General features: G+C 50.3%; 2 protein-coding genes across 2 annotated transcripts in view; both read left to right on the plus strand.

Annotated features, from left to right (window-relative positions):
* Positions 1-1,885: 1,885 nt before the first annotated feature.
* AIF1L (allograft inflammatory factor 1 like) lies at positions 1,886-12,517 on the plus strand. Its single transcript, XM_088525279.1, has 6 exons — positions 1,886-1,976; positions 6,284-6,350; positions 8,884-8,925; positions 9,986-10,148; positions 11,851-12,282; positions 12,317-12,517. The coding sequence occupies exons 1-5, from the start codon at positions 1,899-1,901 to the stop codon at positions 11,936-11,938; spliced, it is 438 nt and encodes a 145-aa protein (XP_088381405.1). The 5' UTR covers positions 1,886-1,898; the 3' UTR covers positions 11,939-12,282; positions 12,317-12,517.
* A 2,415-nt stretch (positions 12,518-14,932) lies between these two features.
* Positions 14,933-23,544, plus strand: part of NUP214 (nucleoporin 214) — a 39,360-nt gene continuing 30,748 nt past the window's right edge. The window contains exons 1-11 of the mRNA XM_088525290.1: positions 14,933-15,013; positions 16,206-16,401; positions 17,047-17,198; positions 17,442-17,646; positions 18,158-18,228; positions 18,522-18,585; positions 19,193-19,296; positions 19,476-19,582; positions 20,097-20,163; positions 20,727-20,850; positions 22,441-22,602. Of these exons, the coding sequence (XP_088381416.1) occupies positions 14,972-15,013; positions 16,206-16,401; positions 17,047-17,198; positions 17,442-17,646; positions 18,158-18,228; positions 18,522-18,585; positions 19,193-19,296; positions 19,476-19,582; positions 20,097-20,163; positions 20,727-20,850; positions 22,441-22,602 (1,294 nt within the window). The 5' untranslated portion in view covers positions 14,933-14,971. The remainder of the gene's footprint in view (positions 15,014-16,205; positions 16,402-17,046; positions 17,199-17,441; positions 17,647-18,157; positions 18,229-18,521; positions 18,586-19,192; positions 19,297-19,475; positions 19,583-20,096; positions 20,164-20,726; positions 20,851-22,440; positions 22,603-23,544) is intronic.

Below are 23,544 nucleotides of genomic sequence, written 5' to 3' on the forward strand. Positions count from 1 at the left end.
CAGCACGAGGGCCTGCCACCAGCTCCGCTCCTCGGGGAGGGAGGAACAGCCACCTACCAGGGTCCATCTGATGCTTCCGTGCAGGGGACGGAGCTGACGCTGAGCTGGGCTCTCACCACGCAGAAACAAAGGTGCCAAGATGAGTCACGGTGAAGCTGGGCTGCCAAAGAAGCTCGTGGGAGGGCACGCAGGTCTCCGTCCCTCGGCATGAGGAGCATCGCAGGGCTGCAGCATCACCCTGGCCTCTGTCATTGAGTTGCACACCTGGCCAGCCTGAAACAGCTGGAGCCGGTGGCTCATGCCAATGTCATTGCCTCTGGTCAGCCCAGACACCAGTGCCTGTGTTGCCTTTAAAGGGAAGGCATGTCTTAAGGAAAGGCACAGCTCACGTCTTAACCTGTTTTTCCTGTGCTCTTTTGCCGTTTGCAGGGGTGGAAGTCAGGTTTTGGTAAGGACTTGTGCAACAGCAACCGTGAACCTGCTGCTGTAGACGCAGAGTCCCCAGCTGCTCCCGGTGCCTGCAAGGAGCACAGGGCATTCCCCAAACTAACCTATTTCTCTCCTTCTTATGCACAAAAATGCACACGAGGAGCGGGGTGCTGGAGCAGCAGCAACGAGGACACGGCGCGAGGGGCTCCCACCAGCTCCCTGTGAGGGCAATTAGATGCCTCAGAGCGGCACACAAACCTGCTGCTGCTGCTGGGGACATGTCAAGCCTTTGCTTTGCTGCCGAAGCTGCGATTCCTCCTCCCTCTTGCTCTCCCTGGGCCTCTGTTTTCTTAGCTGGTGCCACCTGCTGAGAGCTGTATGCATTAAAAGCAACACACTCTTAATGTAACGCAGCGCTGCTCCTGCTCTTGGATGCAGCACCGGGGGCTGCGCTCTGTGCCACCCCAAAGAGTGCCCTGCCGCAAGCACGGTGGCACTTTGGGTTGAAATGAGGCTGTTCTGAGGTGCTTGGGGCAACTCTGACACGTGTGACATGTCGGGATGGGCCTTTAAAAAGAGGTGTCTAGTGGAGATGGTGGGGGAAGCGAGCGGGTGGCTGCAAGAGCTCACGGTGGATCCTGGCCAGGACAGGCAGCAGCTCCGGGTGTCCTGCGATCGGTGTCTCCTCGGGCTGGTCACTCATGGAGCCGCGAGGAGATGTCCCTGTAAATCCCAGAGCCGCAGGATGCCGCCGGAGCAGGAGGCACTGCTGTGCACAGCGGGCCGCGTGCGCTAGAGGGAGACTCCCTGTCTCCAAGAGCGAAGCTGAGAGCAGCGCTGCTTTCCCACTTTTCTTTTTAAACTGCAATTTTCCAGCAAGCCCCGGTCCAGTAGGTTTAACCCTGTGGATAGCAGGCTTGCTTTCCTGAAGAACCCTTTGGAAACAATGCGGAGCCACAGCTGGGAGTGCTACGGTATCCTGGAAAGCCCTTTGGGATGGAGAGCAGCTGGGCTTGGGCTTATGGTGGAGCCAGGAGCACATTGAGGTCCAGGCTGTCACTTGCCCCCCAGCAAAGTCCCCGCGTGCGCCCCATCCAGGGACAGGTCCCTGCTCCGGGATCAGCTTCTGTCATGCAAGTGGCTCAGCCTTGGATTCTAGGGCCAGGGCAGTGCCGAGGGTCTCCCCGCAGCGAGAAACAACAAATATTCCTCCTATTGCCGGGAGGATTGGAGTGAGAGCGGGAATGCCGACAGCCCCGGCCGGCTGAGAACGGGCAGCTCCTCACGGCGCCCGCAGCCAGCGCGGGCGCATTCCCGGGGCCAGCTCGCACCGGTGCCATGAGCTGCCCGTTCTCAGCCGCGGCGGAGGGGGGCGAAGGGGTTAAGGGCGGAGGCGGAGCCGCCCGCCCGGCGCGGCCCTGCCCGCCCCTACTTAAGGCAGCGGCGGCGCGGGGGGTGGCGGGGGTGGCATGGCGACATCGCGCCGCCCGAGCGCCGGGGGACAGCGGCGGGACCCCCGGCACGAGCGCCTGGAGGCCATCAACCAGGTGCGGGCGGAGCCGCTGTCCCGAGCCCGGGTCCCCCACGCGCGGGGTCCCGCCGGGTCGCGTGTCCTGCTTGGTGTGGCGCCGTGCGGGGCGCGGAGGGGACTTTGGGGCGCGCTGTCAGGCACAGGGGAGGATGAGCACGAGCCGGGGGCACTGCCACTCTGGCATCCCCGCGGGGTGGGCATCGCTGCGGCTCGTGGCTGGAGATACGCGTGAGGGGTGGCAGTGCTTTGTCCCCCGGCTCTCCGCTGTCCCCGGGACCTGTGCTGTCCCTGGGGAGATGGCTCTGCGCGGCCCGGGGCAGGTCTGAAGGGCACATGGTGTGCGGTGCCCGCGGGCGCTCCGTGGCCACCCGCCAGCAGAGCCCCGTTGGGAACGGGCCGCGCCGGAACAGGAGCTCTTGTTCTCCAGGAGAGCTTCCAGCCGCCGCGCGCTCCGCTTTCCTCACCCTGCGTCGGCCCCGGGGTGAGCGCGGAGCCCGCGCGTCCCGCGTGTGGAATGGGATTAGCCCAAAGTCCGCTGGGCTGCGTGCCCTCCGTGCCAGGGTCAGACAAGGTCCCCTCTGGGGACAGGGAGGACTGAGCTTTGGTCTTACCCTGTCCCCTAGCTCGGCATGGCCCACGGGTGGCCTCTTGGCTCCTCTCCTGGCCGAGAAGCCTAAGAGGTCCTGCAGGTGAGGAGAAGGTTTTAGCCTTGAAGCATTCAACAATAGGAGATGCATAATGTTATTTCTGGGTGGCTTTGGTGCTCCCTTAGCATTATAGGTGGAGAAGTCAAAACGAGATGACCCCAGAGGTGGCTTTGGACATATCTGTGCCTTGTGTTAACTGGACAATAAAAAAGTGCCACTATGCTCTTCCTCGGCAGGGGTAAGAGACTAGCTGAGGTGAAGTTTATTTTAGGTCACTAAAGAGGGAATTAGATGATTAGAAACCAGAAGGTGCTATGGTAGAATAAGCACGCTTGGCTGAAACGGAGACTTTGCAATGTGAAAACTGGCCATGAAACTTCCTCCTTTACCAAGGAGAAGTGTAGACAGGTCTAAAATATCCCTGTAGCCAGGGCAGCCGTGAGCATTGGGCCGAGGAGGAAGGAAGCGTGTGTGCTTACTGCTGCACTTCTGCCTGCTGTGGAGCCCTGCTCCAGCAGCTCTGCTGCAGGGCGGATTCAGGATCCTTCATCCCATAGGAGCAGTCGGGCTGAGGCTTCCCGGGATCCCGCACGGATGTGCCAGTGCCTTGCCCAGGACACGCAGGCATCCTCTGCCTGAAGTAGCCCTAATTTCTGGCAGGCTCCTTCCTTGGGCGAGGTCTGGATGATGAAAACGAAACACGCTACATAACTGCAGCTGACGGAGGCAGGAGCTGCTTGCTGTGTCCTTGCTGCCCCGCGTGCTGGCTCAGCGCTGGGAGAGGGAAGGAAATCGGGCTGCAAACCGCACGGCCTGCGGGTACGGGGCGGCCGCGGCGCTGCGGCGGCTCCGGGCAGCAAACCCCAGGCTCTGGCTGCAGCAGCAACCCGCGCTCTGCGTGGGGGAGTTTGCTGGGAAGAGCTGTGCACCGGGGGCTCGCGCCTTCCCGGGACACAGGGCTGATCTGCAGCCTTGGGTGGATATCCCGCTGGGGATGGAGGAAGGAGGGAGTTTCCCAAGCCCCGAAGAGCCCCAGGGCTGCAAAACATTAGTGATTCCTAATAAAAAAAGTAATCCCACTGTCTGAACTGCTGTCAGGTTTAATCTCAGTGCCTTATCCCAATAGCTCGTCCCCTCCCAGCCCTGTTATCCTGGCTGGTATTTACCATGGAGCCCTTGCTGTGGGATAGGGGTCTTTGGCAGGCGGTGTCCTGAGTGTGCACGTGCTGCTGAAAGACATCCGAGTCCTCCTACCACGCAATTCTTCCAGCCCGAAGCGCTCCTTTGGGACCCGCTCTTGGCCATTCCCTCTTCCTAGGGAAAAGCAATCACATTGTTCTGCCTCGTGTATCAAGGTGGCAAGTCTAATCCCGCGCAGATTAGTTTCAACCTCGTTTTAGCTCCCTGTAATGCACAGGGCCGTGGGGAAGGAGCTCAGCCTCCCGCACAGCAGGTGCCTGTTGCTCGCGCCCAGGACAAGCGCCAGCATCGCTGGGGCCCGTCCCAGCCTGGGCATGGGGCTGGCATCGGGCACTTAAACAGCAACGTGAGAGCCTGGCCAGCCACCTGGAGCCTCCTTTTAGGGACTGAGGGAGGCTCCGGCTACGCTCATGGTGTCCTGCAAGTAGCTGAAACTTATTTCACTGAATTTATTGGTCTAGAAACCTCTCTTTGCCCAAGAAAGGCTTGGTTCAGGGCAGAGGTGGGGGAGAAGCTGAGGCTTATTAGGCTGTTTTTATTAATAGCAAGTTCCTCTTAAAACAAAATTTTTAGCAAAGGGCTCCGGGAGGAACTTTAGCTTTGTGGGCTGAATCTGAGTCACTGGGCCCTGGGGACCGAATTCCTCTGTGCTATTGTGAGTGTGTTTGCCTTATCGCAGTCCCGGAGAAACTTGTATACAATGCGGAGGGTGGAATGCCTTTGAACCGAAACCCCTGTCGTGCCCTTCAGTCTGGGGCAGAGCTGTGACATTGCTGGGCTGCAGAGTTCCCCTGTGGCTGACATGCAAGGGGCCTGGGTGCTGTGCCTAGTGTCCCTTGTTCTGCTCTTATGCCATCCTGCTGGGGCTGTTAGAGCCCCTAAGCACCGCTCCTGGCAGCTCTGCTCTGCAGATGCAGCCTCTGGCCGTGGCCTTCCTTGTATCTTCACCCTTCCTGTGCTGCTTCTCGCACCTGGAGGAATACTGCTGTCTGCTCCTGCAGCCCCGCTACTAGATGGAAATTGTCCCTGTGCACAGAATGAGGCTGTGAACTGATGGCCAGGAGACTCTCTGGCTCTGTTCTGGTTCTTGACGACACTTGGCAAGTTCCTTCTGCAGAGGCTGTTTAGTAGCAATGAGAATAGGTAACAAGACTCGGCTTTCCAGTGACTTCTGCTGCTGATTGGGCCCGGGTCTCGAAGCTGAACTGGGCCCATTGTGCTGGGCTGGCAAATGATACCCCTGGGTAGAAGTAACTAAGATAAATGAGAGCGAGTTGGCCAAGGAGTGTGAAAGGAGGAGCTGGGAACATTGCTTCTCCCCATGTGATGAATGCCTTTTTTCCAGCTGAGCTTTCCAGAAAACATTAGTTTAGCCATATGTAAAGGATTCACCCAAGCAGTGACTAGTGGGCAGTGAAGACCTGAGGCATTTGGGCTTCCTGTGCAGGTGTAGGTGTCCCTTTAATCACTTAATGTCAGTCCTAGCACTAGCAGAGCCAGAGGCCTTAGGGAACCGATCCTGCCTTCCTTGTGAACACGGATAGCGCAGCAGCGAGAAACATGCACGGACTAGGGAACAGCCCTAGCCCTCCCTCCACCCCAACCCCCTGGAGGGGTTTTGTCCTGGGCAAGCAGTGTACAAGCCGTGCAGATGTTAATGATTTCTGCACTGAAGAATGCGGTGGTGGGGCTGAACACAGATCAAGTCATTAAACTGCTGGGCGCACTGAGGCGAAGTGTTGTGGGAGGGCAGAGACAGGAGCAAGACCCTGTAGCTGCCGGCCGCGGGGAGCGCGGTGCCGGCAGGGCACAGCAGCAGGGCGGGCTGTGGAACTGGGAGTCACTTTTCTTGGGTACCTGGAGACTTTTGAGGTTGGGGGCTAGGAATGTGTGCCCAGAACTGACCCACGATTTCTTTTCCAGCATGAGCAGGGAACGGAATAAAAAACAGGCACAGCCTGAGAGCAGGAGTCCTCTTCCTTCTCTTGATACACCTGCCATGTTCTGCGCTCTTGGTTGGGTACATGAGGTTTTTCAAGCTCTGTTCTGTTTGACAGACTGGAGAGTTTATCCAAGAGCTTAAAATCTCCAAGCTCACTGTTCTTTCTGCAAGGAGTTGGGGGTCTTTGCTGGAATTTGGTGCCTGATCCACGTGCCTTGTATGCCTGTGCAGAGCTGTGGGGAGCTGCAACTTTGGGTGGGCAAGAACAGGGAAGTTTCATGCAGCTCTTCCGAAGATATACAGGGTCCAGCCCTCCCTTGAGCTGCTGGTTAGCAATCGGAAGCCCTAGGAGCATTCTCCCATGTTAATGACAAGGCATGGAGGGATTCAGCCCATCTTTAAGCCTTCTGGCACTGTAGTCCAAATGTGGCTCCTGGGAATTGCTTAGCTCTTTCGGGTAGTTTTGCTGTGCACATCCTGTCTAGCCTGTTCAGCTTTGCCTTTAATCTTGGGGATATTCTCTCCGTGTTTTAGGAATTTCTCTGTGACCCGAAGTTCAGTGATGAAGAAGATCTGGAGGAGAAGTTGGCAGTGTTCAAAGGTGAGAATTGGAGGGTTTCCATGGCCTTTTTCAGCCTGACTACTTGCTCTGAACAGATTATTCTTCTCAGCAGTTGGATCTAACCAGCCCAGCACTTTGTGCTGAACAGTACAAGTGGCTGAGAGGGAAGCCCCCCTTTGCACATGGGCCTCGGATCTGGTGTGCAGCCCTTACACTGAGGGGCCTTCCCGAGCCCCTCAATAATGAGGCCAGCAGTAACTTCTCTAATTTTCTGCCCAAAGTCTCTCTGTTTAACTTCAGAGCATCAGTAGGTCTGAGGCTTAGGTCTACACTGAGAAGGCTGGGACAGAGGATACAGAAACAGCTCAAAACCCTGGATTTTGAGTTGAGTTGAGTTTTTGGGGGGGTGTCCTCTGAGGCTTACCCGCAAGGTGATTAAAGGACGGGATTTGGCAGGTTTGCTCTGAGTGCACCCACTTCTCCTTCAAGAAGCGGCCAAAGGCAGTTCGTCTCCCCGTGACCGCCGAGGAAAACATGCCATCTGCGTCACACTGCCCCGAGGTTTGTCCTCTGCCTGGCTATAACCAAATAAAGCCTGACGCTGCTCCCATTTCAGGCATTGCCTGCTACTTCCCTTTGCATTTTGACTTGGCTATCCCACATGGAGGAAGCTGCCTGGGGAGTTGTGATCCTTTACCCTGCTAGGCGTGGAGGAGCCACATGCCTGATTTCCTCTTTCTCATATGGCTTTCGCTTTTTGCTGCAGCCTTGAATTATTTTCCTGTCCCGACCAGGAAAATTGCGGACAATGTCTTCCAGCACAGCGGTTGTAGGTCACAGGCGCAGAATTCCCTGTAACGAGGGCCCTTGGCATCTGCTCCCGCTGCCTCGTGCGTTGTCTCCGTGGCCTGTCCTGCTCTCCAACGCCGCCGGCTCCTGCAACAATCGGCTCATTGTGTGTGGATGGGGGTGCCTCTTCCCTGCCTTCCCTCCCGCTGCCTCCCTGCCCAGAGTCCTGGGAGCCCTTGTGCAGGGGACACGTGTGTAAATGTCCTTAGGAGAGGAGGGACCGTGGCGGGGTGGAGTGGAAGGGAAGGATGCTGGAGCCGAGGTGATGATGTGGGTGATGATGCGAAGCTGCCTCTGTTTCTGCGCTTCTGGTTACATGGCTGAGGAGAAAAGAAAACCCAGGGCAGAGCAGGGTCTGTGTGCCCCAGCACATGCTGCAATGCCTGACCTCTCCCCATGAACTTGGGGAGGTTCCTTGGGGTACCCAGTGTCACCTCTGCTCAGTGCTGCTCGGCTCATGACGAGCAATCCACCAGCCAAGACCCAGGTGGACCCGCTGAGCAATTCTGACTGTGCTGCCCATCCATTTGGTTAACCCAGGATTTTCGTTCAGGAAGACAGGTTTTGGAGAGGTGCTGATGTGTGAAATATCTCCTCTTCCCTTTGGCTCCTGAAATCTGCAGTTCACCCTCGTCTGCTTGCTGGTACCCCTGGAGCAGCAGGAAAAGAGATCTTTTCCCACTGGAGAAAAGAGCCTGAGCCTTGGAATTCTTCCTTAAGAAGCCCTTTGAGGCAGTTCTGGGGACAAGTGGGCATTTCCCTTGCTGTCCTTGGACAGATGGTGGCAACAGGTATCTTGCTCTGTCCACTTTGCTGCACAGAGGTGACAGGGAGCCCTCCTGTGGGGCCAGGCTCTGCATGTACCTTAAGTAACACAAATCCCTGCCTGAAGAGCTTAGTCTAAGTGGGGAACAGGTGGCAGGGGAAGGGTGGGAAGTGGAAGTGTCTCTCTCTCAACCAGCAGCACAGGACTAGAATCAAGGTTTCCTAACTCACCTCAGCACTGTTTGCTTTGCCCTGCCAGCTTTCCTCCCACAAAGCTGCCCAGACCTTGGGCAGGCAGTGCCTGCTCCGAGGATGCTGGAGCTGCTGGGTTCAGGGGTTTGTGGCATCAGGTGGAGAGCCAAATAGCTGGATCCAGTGTTACAGCTCCTAGGCACGTTCTCAGCTTTGCCCTTTTGAGGATGTCTTTGAGCATCTCTGCTGGCAGATGCTGCTCCGTGAGTGCAGCACGGGGTTGCAAGCCTGTAGTTTGCCCCTTACTATTGCAGGAAACTACGTCATTTAATTCCTTTCCTAATCCGATCAAGCTTCATCTGAGAAGTGCTCAGGGGGTTGTTTTTTCTTGCTACTCCTCTGGGAGGCTGTTTCAGAGCCTTGTTTTTCTGGCTGGAAAGACTCTAAAGCTATTCGTGGCCAGCTGATACCTGCTTGTTCTCATGCCAGCTGTTTTCCTTCAGCTTAAAAGCAATGCAACCATAATTAAAGAGCACTTAACTCTAGAGCCCTGGACTTGAGATGAGGGTGCTAAAAGCAGGTTTTGAGACCATCTTCCTCTCTGAACAGTTTGCTTCTGACAGTACATCAGTCTCATCCTCAAATCTTCCCATTTCTTTAGTCCAAACAGGTAGTGCTATGAGGATCTGCGTACACCAACTGCTCTAGTGTTTGCCCTGCTGGGGCAGCTCTCATCTGCTAACTCGCTTCTCTGTGTCTCTTCCAGAGAAGTACATGGAGTTTGACCTGAATAACCAAGGCGAGATTGGTGAGTGACTCCCTGGAGGATCCTGGATGGCAGGACAGCAGCCTGCTGAGATGGGCCCTGCTAGATCTGCCCCCATCCTTCCTCACTGCTGCCGAGGGCAGAAACTTGTGGGCTGCTCCTGTGGGCAGCTTTGCTTGGCCTTTGATCCCCAAGCAGGGACTTCTTCAGCTTTCCAGTGCCTGCCTTTAAGTTTTTTCAGTCTTTCCTCACCTGCTTCAAGACCTCAGCTCCTCTGAGTCCTGTCGTCTCCTGAGTCTTTCTCATCTCCTTTGCTTCTTTCTGATCTGAATCCTTTTCTTCTCCACTGAGGCTGCCTTCTTTCCAGTCATTATTTTCAAAACAGGGAAGCTGCAGGGTTTGGACTGTTCTGGGTTGCCAGGTAAAGCCATGGGCCTTTCTACCATAAGCAAGTGCTTCAGTTTGGGAAGGAAGAAGCAGAACTGGGCTGTGAGTCTGGTCAGCTGCGTGGCCTCGTTTGAGTCTGCAAGGGCTCGCTCTGCACCAGCTGTCTACAGATCCAAGCTTCTCAAGGCCTGGAGCTGACCCTGAAGTGTCTTGGAGCTGTAATGAAGCTTGTGGGGAACCTGGAGGAGGCCTAACTTAGGGCTGCCCTGCTGATTCCAGCAGGGAAGGAGCCACAGGTCGTTGCACAGTGAGAATAACCCCAAGGAAATGACCTGCGGTGGTGGGCAGGGGTGTCTGTTCCACGGGGCCAATAACTTACTTTAACATTGCTTCCCTCCTCCACATCCCTGTTATTCTTGGCACCACACTCTGAGCTAGACAGTAACATTCCTGAGTGTCTCTGGAGCATTTTGAGAGTTGTCCCTCTTTGGTATGTATGGGGCTTTATCCTGAGGAAATAGGAAGCGATGGTTTCTACTGGAGGACCTTTTTTTTTTTTTTTTTTTTTTTTTTTTTTTTTGGCTCTTGGACATCTGTTTAGTACTGTCAGCCTCAGAGTAGGTAGGTGAGGGGGGAATTTGGGGCTGCATCCCTAGGACTGGTCTGTACTCAGGGTAGTTGTTGCTTGATAGCACCGACTGCTTTGCCCTTGCAGATTTGATGTCCGTCAAAAGGATGATGGAGAAAATGGGGGCTCCAAAGACCCATCTAGAACTGAAGAAGATGATCTCCGAAGTGACCGGAGGGGTTAGCGAGACCATCTCGTACCAGGACTTCGTCAATGTGATGCTTGGCAAACGCTCTGCTGTACTGAAGCTGTGAGTGCCTTTGGGGAGGATCTGGGGAGACCCAGGACCTGAGCTGGGGTGCAGAGGGAGCCTGGAAGCAGCGGGTGCTGGGGCTGGCACGGCCGGGCGCTCGCGAAGGGTTTGCTCAGCCGGGGATGCGAGGGATGCTGCAAAACCTCCAGCTTGAGATCCCAGATGGGATCCCAGCCCCAGAGCTGGCTCCTGGGCTGGGCTGTGGATCGTCAGGCATTCATGGCAGAGCTGCCTGCCGCGTGTTAGTGTGGGCTTCCTCCTACATGCAGAGCGCTCAGTTATTCCCTTCTTTTTTTCCCTGGAGCATGCACGCTGTCAGCTTTGCAGGCCCTCCTGTCTCTTCTCTTCGGCCCTTGCTAGCTTTGGAGCCGGGTTGTGCCTGTGAACGGTGTCAGGGCTAGAGCAGCGCGTGAGCACCCGGCAGCGCAGGCTTTTCCACAGGATGCGCTGCCCTTGCCCGGCTTTGGACAGCCAGGCAGTGTGTGTGCGAGTAGGTGGAGAGGGGATACGCGCCCAGAACAGCTGCCCTGTGCTGGGAGAGGTTTTTCCATGGCTTTCAGCTGCCAGCAGGAGCCTCCCACGGCCTCCTCCGAACAGGGCTCCGAGTCCTGCCCTAACAAACGGCTTCTGACACGAGCTTGGCTCCCGCCAGCAGTGCATGGACGTGGAGCCAAGGGAGCCCATCCCCACAGAAACCTGCCTGTGCCTTTACAGCCCGGCCCTGCTTCTGTGTGTCCAGCCGTGCTGAGCAGGAGCTGCTCCCCTCCACCCCCTTGGCCCTTTCTGAATGTTTTTTAGCAATGCCGCCAGCTTTCCAGGCAGGCGGGGAGGAAGGATCCTATTCCTACCTGTTGCCTTCCCTCTGAGCTGGTGGTAGCTGCTCACTAGCCATGTCCGTCCTCTTCTCCACTTGCTGCCCTGTCTCGGCATGTCAAGGTGTTGTTCCCTGTTACACACTCCCTCCTCACATCCTGCCTTCCCTTTTGCTCCCCTGACGCAGGCTGAGCCTGCAGCCCGGCCCAAACCTTCCATCTTCCCTCCAGGCCGCAGCAGCTTGCACAGATGGGCCCCTTCTGCTAACAGGCACCTCATTGTCTGCTGGGCTCTGTTTGAAGCAGGAGCAGAAATGTAAAACTCGGCCCAAGAGCAGGGAAATCTTTTGATTTGCCGGGGCAGCTGGCATTCCCAGCGTGGCTGCAGCCCTCGGGGAGGAAGACAGTGCTGGCGGCTGCAAAATGCTTAGGATTCCTTTGGCTACTGCCTTACTCCTTGTCTCTGCTGTCTCGCCCGGCCACAATTGCTGTTACTTGCTTGGGTTTTGGCTTTTGAATGTCATGTGCTGTCGTTCTGTATGAGGTGGGCCAGGGACGGTATTTGTTTTTGCACATCACAAGTATTCAGCATGCAATGCCTGCCTGCATTTCGGAAGTGGCCGTCTAAAGCAAATGTGCTAATCCGCTGTGCTCCGGGAGGAAAAGCAGCAGGGACACTGGGAAAGGCACTCCTGGAAACTGCTGGAAAAGCAAAGCTGCCGGCCGCGCTGCCAGCACTGCCCTCTGGCTTTGTGTCCTGTGTTAGCCAGGGGACGCCTTTTGCATAGCAGGGAGACCTCGCTGTATTCCAGCACACGAGATATATCCTGCAATGATGAATAAAGATGGACTTGTTCTTTTCATCTGTACTATCTGTTGTCTTGCAGGGTCATGATGTTTGAAGGAAAAGCCAATGAAAGCAACCCAAAACCTTCTGGCCCTCCTCCAGAGAGAGACATAGCCAGCCTCCCTTGAAGAGGACAGGCTGAAAAATTGGATCCGTTTGCTTTGCTGGGCTGTAACGGAGGTTACCTGTGCTTTGTTACTCTTTACTTTGGACGGTCTTAGTTTTCAACTAACCTGCCTTAGAGGAACAGCAAGGGAAGCTGGGGATCCAGCTCGCATCTTTCTACTTCATCCCTTAGCCAGCCTGATTTGTTAGACAAAAGCTGTAGCACAAAGTGTATTGTGAGACCAAAAAGGAAAAGCCTGTGATTTTCTTTTTTTCTTTTTTTTTTTCACTCTTTCCCCTGCCCTGTCTGCATTTCTTAAATGACAAGGAGCTCTTTTCCTCTCAGCTTGGGGATTTGGAGCTGCTTGTCTCTGCAGGTTCCTGGAGGGCCTTGTTGCCAGATGCTTCTCGGTGCTTCAAGAGCCCTTGACAACAGCTTCAGGGGTGCAAAGAATCCAGTGCCTTCACTGCTCCATCCTCTGCTTCCTGACTTTGGGCTAGTTCTTCCCCTCCTGAACCCAGACAAAACACAAGTCAGGTTCCCACCTCTGTTGCCTAGTCTCTTCCTAACTGAAGATGAGAAGATGCATTGACACCAGAGATCTATTTGCAGGGCCTTGAAGCCTGGAGGTGGGCATGGCTCGTTGCAGGGACAGGCTTCTATCTTTTCCTTATGTTCATCCTGCATTTAGATCTTGGCAAATCTGAGCCAAATGAGCTGTTAAAGATCCTGTTCTAGTGCTCTTTAAGCAGATCTTAATCCCAGCTCTCAATGTATGCAACAGTGCAAGAAACAAGAGTTTGTTCAGCCAGCATGTGATATTCTTGACGTGCCTGGGTCCTAGAAGACCCTTGCCTGCTGCTGAGGTTGGGATGGCCCTAAAGGAAAACTTTAGCCACCAGGTTCACAGTGAGGACTTTTCTTTGGGCTTCACTGTGAACTAAGTGTGTATCCTAAGTATTTAGACTTGCAAAAGTAGCTGGCTGAAGCCTCTACCTCCCCAAAATCAGCCTGGCGAGGGTGCCCCTCTGTTTTGGAGGTCACTTTACTGGGCTTTTCCACAACCAATTGCCTTCTGAGAGGACAGGATGAAATCTCAAACAGAAGCTGTCAGCAGGAATATGCTCAGCAGGTCAGCTGTGCAGTCAGATCCCATTGGCTCCTACCAAAAGTGAGGTTAGAAATGGGCAGGAATTGTCTCCACATAAATGCTTGCTGGCTCCTGGTTACAAGGTAAAGACAAAAACTTTCGACAAGAACTTTCCACAGGGTGCTCTAAACCAGAAGGCAGAATGCAGGGTGCAACCACGATGCAAACCCACCTGAGCCATGAAGTCCTCCAAACCTAACGGAATAAGTTCTACAGAACCCAAAGTAACAAGTTCTGCAGTCTGTCAGCTGAGGAAAAGCTATCAACCCACTGCTGCTTTTAATATCTTGGGTCTTCCTCCCCTCTCCTGGTTTTCTAGGCTTTTCCTTGGCCTCCAAGACTTACTGGTTAGTCACAGGAAAAGAAAAAGCAGGCAGCAAGTGAAGTCATAGACCTGACCTAAAAAAGGGAAGCTGCAACCCTATCCTGGAGGAGTGGAGGGTGCAACACCAGCCAGGGCAAGGGAGGAAGACTAAAGCTGCCTTATGGCTCATCCCTGATAAGTCTCTGCTTGCATCAGATCCAGAGAAACTCTGACTGGGTAGTTGTCTATAAAATGTACACCCAGGCCTGCTCTTAGGTCTTTATAGCCCCTGTGAAGGCTTAAGGGAAAGCAAGCCTTGCAGGTGAAAGGCACCTGGGTGACTAAACCGAACCCTGCAAAGCCTTTGCAGACAGACCGCTGTGGACGAGGATCTTTATCATGCTGCTGCTCTGGCTTTCTGATTTTGCAGATCTGTTTCATTTTGTCCCATGAGACAATTAGGTGCATTTTCTTGAGGTATAAAATCTCATATCTGCAAAATAAGAAGGGTTGAGAGCGTGCAGTAGGATGCTGGGATCCAGATGTAGCTAGGACTGTGCTATCTGCCTTCTGGATACAGTGGTGATTCTTGCTCTGTGCACAAATTCTGGAATCCAGATATTTGCTCACTTCCTCTCCCCAGTCTCTTACATGTTCTTGGCAGCTTTTAATGTTTTTAAATCACCTTTTAATAAATAATAATTTTTAAAAGGAAATAGAGATGATTGTAACTGCTAGACTTATTGTTCCTGCCAAAGGCTGCACTTTTAAATAAAAAAACTCACTACTGTTTGTATGAAAAATGAAACTGTAATGGAGAAGAAAAAATACGAGGAAGAGCAGTACCAGTCTACTGTAAAGACCAAAAAAATAAATAAATCTTTTGAAACTCTACCCTGTGTCAGCCTGTTCCCTTCAGCCTCTCTGAAGATCAGACCAGATGTGGGGTGGCAGATTAGGCAAGCTGGTTAATATAAACCCTTAACAGAACCTGCCCCACGCTCCAGGCCTCTCTGATCTGATCTTTAATAACTGACTGAGCTTGTGGTATGGAGGCTGTCTCCTGTAAGCCAGCACATTTATTTATTTATTTATGGGGACTTTGGGGGAAAAATGTTTTAAGGAGTGAGAGGAACCCCTCATGAGGCACTTCGTGCCCTCGAAGACTTTTTTCTGCCCTCAGAGGCTTTTTTCCGTCCTCTCTGCTCCCGCGGCTGCCACTCGCTACCTCAGCACGGAACAGCACCGGGGCGGGGGGCGAGTGCGTTTTCCTGTGTTTTTCCGCTGTTTTTCCCCAAAAGGTGGCCTTGCTCTCAGCTCTGGGGCCTGCTGCGGCCCCAGAGGAACGGCCCCATGATAGGGACCCGGTCGCGCCTAGAGGGGGAAGCCCTAAGGTCAACGAATCCCATGGAGGACTCGGCCCTGCCATGGAGGACTCGCCCCGCCTCGCGCCGCTACGAACCAGCGAGAGCGCTGACTAGAGCGGCCCCACCTCCCGCCCTCAAGTGTCGTGCGCGTCCCGGCCGGAAGCGGAAGTGAGCGCGCTGGCGGGCGGGTAGCGCGGCTGTGTGGCGGGGCCGGCGGCTCTGGGCGCTGTCGCTATGGGCGACGACATGGACGTGATCCCCGAGCGGGAGATGAAGGTGGGGGGCGGCCGGGGGCTGCTCGGACTGGGGCCGGCAGGGAGGCGGCCCGGCGAGGGGGGCGGGTCTTTGGGCCGTGGTGTGGAAGCAGCCTGGGGGGAGGCTTGGCCTGGGAGTGGGGAGCAGCCTGGAGGGAGAGGGGCCTGTCGCTTGGTTTGGAGGCGGGGGGGGGCTTGACCGGGGGGATGATGGGCCGGGAGGGAGGTTTAGGGGGGAGCCCTTGGATTGTGAGGGATTGTAAGTGGATTGTAAGGAGGGGGAGCGCTGATGGGGTGCAGGGCCTTTGAGGGGCGTTTCTGGTATTGGGGGACACTTGGGGACCTTCTAGCAGGCTCTGGGACAGGCCCGGAGGTGCAGGAGGGTTCACTGGCTTGGTCTGCCATAGAGGGCATTTTGGTAAAGGCTTGAGAAGGGTGAGGGACTTGGTGATGAGCTCTGCCCTTTTCCATAGATCTTAAGGGAGCTGGTATCTTAAGCAAGAAAATGGGGGAGTTTTATGGGTTGGATTGATACCAATAATCAGTCCTTCTGTCTGCGTGTCACTGGGGTGCCTCTGCCTCTAAAAACAGGAGGTGTGAGCACAGCCTGCACGTGTGGGGGGTTGCCTGGAGTCTTGTCCTGGCCTTGCCCTTCCCTGCCCTCCGCAGAGTGTTACTGGGGAGAAAGGGGGACAGGGCTCTCTGTGCAGATGTCTCAAGCCCATGTACATCTTCATGCAGCTGCTGCCTGTTCAGGCACCTCCAAAAACATGGGAGTGGGGCTATTTGTCTTGTTGGAGGTACCAAGTTTCTGCAGCCTCCTTCCAGTGCAGGACAGCACTTGCTGAGGGCTTTGACACTGTTAAATTAAAATCAGGTGTTTAACTTGTGTTGCTAGCCTTAGAGTCAGTGCTTTGTTCAGCGATTGATGCTTTGGGAGACCAGGCTCATTGCTAAAGAGAGCCTAGCGTTTCACCTGGTAACAGTGTAACCTTTGCTTCCTAATTCCTTCAGGTTGTGTTTCTGTAGCTTTATGGTTTCTGCACGTTTAGCTCACTCTGTTCTTCCTGCTTTCACAAATGATAATGCAAGTTATGAGAGAAATGAGCACACAAAATACATTTGATTGTACAAAGCAATCACTGTTCTAGAGAAGTTGAATTGTTCCTCTTCAGCAGCATACAAACAGCTATTTCCTGGCTCTCTTGCAACAGGATTTTCAGTTCAGAGCACTGAAGAAAGTCCGGATCTTTGATGCTCCTGATGATCTTCCCAAAGAGCGCTCCAGTCTCCTTGCAGTGTCCAACAAATACGGACTGGTCTTTGCTGGTGGAGGAACCAGCCTCCAGATTTTCCACACTAAAAATCTTCTCATGCAAAATCAGCTGGGAGAAGATCCCAATAAAATTGGTGAGGCATATTGATGTGTTTTATGGGTTTTGATATGGGAACACGATGTCAGGGTGCTCTGTGCTAGCTCGTGTTCAAAAGTCATGCAGGCTTCGTGTGTTATATTCAGTGCCACGTGGTAAGATTGGATTTTCCCATGGGAGAGCGTGCTACTTTCCATGCAGCCCTACTCTTGATAGCCAGATTTTGGGCTTGTGTAAATATTAGAGACGTGTGCCAGCAGCATGAAGCAGAGTGCTTGCGCTGAGTTTTCCACTTTGAATAAACAACTGTCCTGCAAGAGAGGAGGAAATCAATATCCCACCAGTCTACAACCCAAGTGCAAAACTCTCTTCATTTTTACCATTCTCTTAGAAATTATATCACCCTAAGTATCCACATGCTCACTTAAGTAAAATGTAAAATGTGTCCTGTTATCTTTCCTCCTGGTTAATGAGAGGGTGAATTTGAGAGCCTCTGTTGAGATTGTATTGATAAAGATGCAGGTTTTGCTTTCCCATGGTGTATTTTCTATGTATCAACTCTGACAGCTATTGTTTATAGGACTGTATATTAGGTGGTTTTTTTTCCCATAAATTTATTCTAACTGTATCATTTGAAAAACTTGACCACTTCATTCTGCCTGCTTTTTCTTTTGTTTTTAAGTTGAGAATGTTCAGAGTACTGTGGTTCCTATGAAGTTTCCTGTACAGCATCTGGCTCTAAGCTGTGATAACCTCACACTGTCAGTCTGTATGATGTCCAGTGAGATCGGTTCCTTCATTGCCTTTTTTGACGTCCGTACATTCCTAAATCAGGTAATATCAACACAAAGTGGTGTCTCCCACTGCTCCCCTCCCTCGTCTTCTAAAGGAATTCTGCTAAAGCAATTGTTTAGTAAACACAATTCTGCTCATTACTCCTGTCTCTCACTAATTTATAGCAAGGCCAAGACCTTGCTGGATTATGAGTCTGGGAAAATTTGTTTTTTTACTTAGCTTGACAAAATTTGTTTTTATGCTTAGCTTCGGCCTATCTCATGAATTTATTTTCCCTAAAAGGCAAAACAGCAGAAACGTGCATTTGCATACCACAAACTAGCCAAGGACTCCGGCAGCGCTGCGATGGTCAACGACCTGAAGTGGAACCCTGCTAGTCCCGCCATGGTGGCCATCTGCCTGGCCGATGGCAGCATCTCTGTCCTGCAGGTCACAGACTCTGTGAAGGTCTATGCCACACTGCCTTCCTCTGTGGCTGTGACATCTGGTAAGCAGCAGCCTGTGGAAACGTATAGAATGACAGACACTTAAGATTGAAAATGGGTTGGTGGGTGTAAGAGGGCAGGCTCTTTGTCTCAGGAGGTTTCTTCTCCAGTTGTCACAGAGGTGGAGGATGTAAACTCCCTAAGGCTCAGAACACATCAGTTGCAATATAACTGTTCTGTTGCAGTTGACTGGAAGGGCTGCATCTTGTGAAGTGGAGCTGAGTGTGTTTGCCTGTGGTTTGCTCTCCCTCAAGGTCAGCTGTCTATTTTGCAGTAGTAGGCAAATGAGACAGTTGCTATCTGTTGCTTTTTTTCATTTGAGCAGCTTTGTTTTTCCTGTGACTGAATGTTTCGCGCACTGTCCTGGTGCTGACCCTGGGCAGGCTTGGAATAAACCTGAATTGTACCTGAGCTAAACCTAAATTTTAGTATTTAGTTTATTCGTCCTGCTTTTGTGGCACCCACATTCTTCTGTGCCTTGTTGTTGATGAAATTCTTCTTTTTTTTGCCTAGTGTGTTGGAGCCCAAAGGGAAAGCAGTTGGCTGTAGGGAAGCTAAATGGCACCGTGGTCCAATATCTGCCTGTAAGTGTTTCTACCAGTAAGATGTACGTCCCCTCTCTCATTTCTAATGTGCTTTGTTTTCTTTCACCATTAGCTTTTTGTGTGAAGCTGACCAGTCACTTCAGTAATATTAAAATATCCTAGATCAATCTTGGGTTTAGTTTGGTTGCCCCAAAGAGTTGTGTTTTCAGGGTGACGTGATCAGGAACTTGTGAAACAGTCTAAAACCAACTCTCTAGGCTTTCCACAAAACTTGAGGTTGGCTTTCTTTGGTAGCTGTTTGTGCTTAACTGTAGCTTTCTTTTTATTTACAGAACCTGCAGGAAAAAAAAGTAATCCCTTGTCCTCCATTTTATGACTCGGACAATCCTGTTAAAGGTATGTCTTTAATTTGTTTCGTCTTTTTAAACTTTTTTTTTCCTCTTTTTTTTTTTTCTTTTTTAAATACAGCATCTGCATAGTACACTAGTTATTTAGTTACAATTTGATTTTTATTATTTAAAGAAAAAAAAAATTCCTTTGAGTTGTATAGGAAAAAGTAACTGGGCAGAAGTCCCTCTCTTTCTAGAGTGCTTTTAAATGTATACTTTTAAAATGTGGTCAGTGCTCACTGATGTGATAGGTTCTACTTGAGGAAGGTTGAATTTGCACATTAGCATTAAGGTTTCTGGATATAAATCAGTTTTCATAAGGAAAATAAATTTAGCCTCAGAAAAATAAATGTAGAAAAACAGAAAAATAGCAGTTGGCTATGCCAGAATGCTCTCCATGTTTGGAGACATTGGCGTTGTCTTGCCTGTGATATCATCAAGCAAACCAAATAAGTGCTTCTGTTCTGTATTGCAGTCTTCTGGAGTCTTGGTATTTCAGTGATTCCTCCTTAGTGGTGTCATATTAGTTTAGCTGTGCACAGTTAAAATCAATATAAAGGGAAGTGTCATTTTAACTTTTTTTTGGTTGAATGACTTGTTTCCTTCTCTTTCAGTCTTGGATGTGCTGTGGATTGGCACATATGTCTTCACTATTGTATATGCAGCTGCTGATGGGACACTGGAAACACCCCCAGAAGTGGTTGTAGCTGTATTGCCTGTAAGTACCACCAAATGGTACCTACATTTCTACAATCACAACTGTAGAAATGTTTGTTATTCATTCTTGACCTGTTTGTTGCAATGGCAAGCTGCTTATATTATCCATATTAAGGTCTTGTAGAATGGGTTAACGTGATCCCTTCATTAGAAGGTAAACTATCGATTTTGGCCCTACAGAAAAAGGAAGAGAAGCGACCAGAGAAGTTTGTGAATTTCATGGAGCCTTGTTATGGGAGCTGCACTGAGAGACAGCATCATTACTTCCTCAACTATGTTGAAGAATGGTGAGTTGCAGGAATCATGATACCATCTTTTTTCACAGAATCACAGAATGGTTGAGGCTGGAAGGGACCTCTGGAGATCATCTAGTCCAACCCCCTGCTCAAGCAGGGACACCCAGAGCACGGGGCACAGGGTGATTCTACATGTCTCAGAGCCATCCATGCCTCTCCTTGTGTTGGGTTTCTTCCTGTTGCAAGATATATAATACTTGAACGTGTAGAAGCCGCTCCTAACTTTTCAACTGCCTGACTTTGTATCATCATAAACAGTAGTGGTCCTTGACTACCCAGTCACTGTTTGGTAAAGGGAATTGGCCCCTAGTGCCTAATTAAAATTGTTCTGAAGTAATGTAGCTAGTCATTTTTCCCTTGGCTTCTGCTGGTCAGCAAGTCATTTACATGTTGTAATAACTATATTCATAGTAGGAATTTGAGTAGGTGGTAGCTTATTATTGTGCTGATGACCTCCTCATAGATTATTACATTGGTTTTAACATGTTTGGTTCCATACTCACAGGGATCTAGTTCTGGCAGCATCGGCAGCTTCCACAGAAGTCAGCATTCTTGCCAGACAAGGGGATCAGGTAGTATTTTCTTCCTTCTGCATTTGTGTATATGTAGTTTCCATTTCTACAAATTCTAAGTAAATGAAATTTATGTGAAACCCAATGTATAATGAAATACTATGTTTTTAAAAAAATTGCTTTTCAGACTTAGTTGCACAGAATCTTAGGTTAAATATAAGCAGAAGAACAGGAGTTTCTAGTGACAAAAAAGAGAAAGGGTTAAACAGAAATACTTGCTTAGTAGCAGATTGTATCAGAAGTCTATTTTTTTATTATTCACTTGAAAAAAATGATCAAGTCAATATAGTGAAAAGTAATTCATGTGAGGTCATGAACTGAAGTGAAACATTAAGTCTCTCTCTTTGAGCCTGACCTGAATTCTGGCATGCAGTGCCATTTGGGAAATCACAACTATATGAAGGGCACTGATGTTTCTGTTTTTTTTGTTAAATTTTTGTTAATCTAAAACTTAAACAGATTTAAAGGGTTACTCTCTAGCTATTTCACAATTTCATATTTCAGCACCTGGTATTCCAGAGAAGGCTGAAAGCAGTAATCAAAACTATAACTTTTTTTTGCAGAACTGGGAATCATGGGTTTTGGAAGACTCCAGCAGAGCAGAACTTCCTGTGACAGATAAGAGTGATGACACCCTGCCTGTTGGTGTTGCCATAGACTATACTAGTAACATGCCTATCCCAATCAGTAAGTTTTGCTGGTCTTTCTTGTGGAATAGTGCAATAATAGTAACATGGGATATCATTGAGGGGGCACTCTAGTGCTCAGGGTCTCGGGACATTGCTCTGAAAGGGAGGCACAGAATCCTGGCTTTTTGTATCAAGCCTAGAGGATGTGTGAGACTGGTTCGGTGCATATGTATTCAAGTGGCTAAGGGTTAAACAGTTCTTCCTCAAATCTTTCAGCAGCTTGGAATACTCCAAAAATAGTCACAGGGGGAAAAAAAGCACCTGGGTTATTTCTGTTTTTTTCAGAGCTGGGATGATAAGGACCTTCAACAAGTCACATTCTTAACATTGGGGGTTTTAAACTGCCTGTAAGGCTTTCATTATGCTTGTGGCATAGGTAGTTTTGCAGAACTGTTTTGTATTAAGTCCATTTGCACTGATCTAAAAGAAAAGTGGGTTAATTTCAAAATCTAAAAAAGCAGAAAATCACTGAGGTAAATTCTTAGGCTTTAATTTTGCATTAAAGCACAAGTTCTGAACTGACTGTACCCTGCTGTGCCTTACATCCAACTGCTTGTGTTACTGCTGTACCTTCTGTGCTGCCTGGGGGCTCTTAAAAGCACCTTGTCAGAGAGTGAAGCTGAAGATGCATCTGAGCTATTGTACTGTACCCTAGTGAGTGCTGAAAATTCTCCCTTGAAACCCAGCGAGAGATTGAGAGAAATGCCTTTAGGCAGAGTGGAAAGTTCTGCAGTTAAGAGTTTGTGAAGAGCACAGGAGGGTGCCGATTAACTGAGAACTGCAGCAGCCTTTACCTGAATGAGAATCTCCTATAGGGAATTCAGGTCAAACTTTAATGCGAAATGGAATTCGAAGCATATTCTCTGATAGCCTGTGTACTCAGTGAATTAAGGAATCTGTTAGAACAGGTTCTTTAAGCACTGTAGTACTGCCTTAGAGCTTTCTGAAGGAATTCTGAGGAAGTTTTGTGCAAGTTTTTTGGAAGTATGTTTAAAAAACAAAAAACTTGCTTTTTGTGTCTTAGTTGCACAGAACATAAGCCTTAGAAGAATAGGAGTTTCTTGTCCCGGGCCTTTCTTGTCTGGGACTTTGTTTCTACGTGGAAGAATCACATAATCAGAAGGATGTTTGCTTTATGTTGCCTTTCCTTAAAGCAAAAAGCTTCCTACCTAGTAATTCTGCTTTCATACTCCATGTATTTGAATGTTAATGATGTGACAGGACCCAGTGAAACATTGGAACTGCTGAAAGGATTTGAGGTTGGAGAAGGGAACAGCATATAGGTGAAAACAAAAGAATTATTTCAAAATGAGGGAAAAAAAGCTTGGTGTAGGATTTCTTTGGTCAAGTTGGCTTTTTTCATTTAGCAAACGATATTGTTGAAATAACTTTCATCTATGAGTTTGCGAAACATGAAGTCAAGAAAAGGAATACAGAAGAAAGGGACATTCTTGGGGAAGAAAGGTGTAGATAAAAGCAAGAAGGAGGTAAAAATACTGTGTTAACCAAGTCAGGTGATGATGACAATGCCAGGAAGAACAGAATAGGAAGCTTTGGCTGTAGGGTTCATGTGTGTGGTTTTCAACAGGTGATGAGAAGACCCTCCCTCCAGCTCCGGTTCTGATCTTGCTCTCTACGGATGGTGTCCTTTGCCCATTTTACATGATCAACCAAAACCCTGGGGTCAGGTCACTTATTGTGACGCCGGAACCATTATTGTTAGAAGGGGAAAGAGTAGCCAAATCAGCAGGTAAGTGCCCTGGTGTGCCGGGGAAGCACTTACATTTGTGGATCTCTGTCATCCTCAGCTGTAAGCTTGGTATTCAGAACTTGTACTTATTCTTTGTGCTGATCATGGAGAGCTGTTCCTGGATGTGTTGTGCTGCCAGTACTGTTTTTCCCCCTGTACAACTGAGTGAAATTGCCCAGCCCTCCTTGCCATAAGGAATCCCAAACACTTCACAAGCTGTATGCACTTAGACTCTACTGTGAAATCAACCTTTGGGATACAGAGCCAAAGCAAATTAGATGCCAGTGTTACACCAGGTGCCCTAATTCTAGAAAGTCCCTTGCCTAGCTTTGGGGCGATATGATCAGAACAGCAACAGTGGCTGCAGACTGTTCTGGGGAACCAGGATTAAACATTATGCTTAATCCAAGGCAGGGTCTGCCTGTTTTCGAAAGGTGATGGTTTTCTTCCGTGTGTTTTGCCGTGATAAAACATGATGTCAAGATAAGGTATATGACTGCAGCAAAACTTACCTAAACAATAGTTTTCTGTTACACTGTGAGGAATGCTTTAGCAAGTGGTAAGTAGTAGCTTTATCAGAGTCTGTATGTATAGCCAAATGTATCCAAAGTAGGCAGTTTCCTATGCTGGGGTAGGTAGATAAGTTGGTTCTTTTGCTTCCCTGTATGCCTGCAATAAAACTTGCAAAGACCCTGTTTTCTTCCTCAAGCCTTTTTCTGAACAGACAATGCTTTTGTTTGGCAGCATGCCTCTCTGCAGCCCTGACTGACCTGTGTGCTGACAGGCTGTTTTATTTGAGATGGCATGAACCATGTCCAAATCAATGGAGAAAGGTGAAGTCATTTCATTGGAAATTCTAGGCAACATTAATTTAGACTGACTGGGGGAAAATTACATTATTGATTATGGCTTGGATGTTGAGCAGCTGCTATGTCACTGATC

The sequence above is a fragment of the Tinamus guttatus genome, unplaced genomic scaffold (assembly GCF_059628265.1).
Source record: "Tinamus guttatus ecotype Peru unplaced genomic scaffold, ASM5962826v1 Tinamus_guttatus_pri_ptg000226l, whole genome shotgun sequence".
Taxonomy (NCBI): Eukaryota; Metazoa; Chordata; class Aves; order Tinamiformes; family Tinamidae; genus Tinamus; species Tinamus guttatus.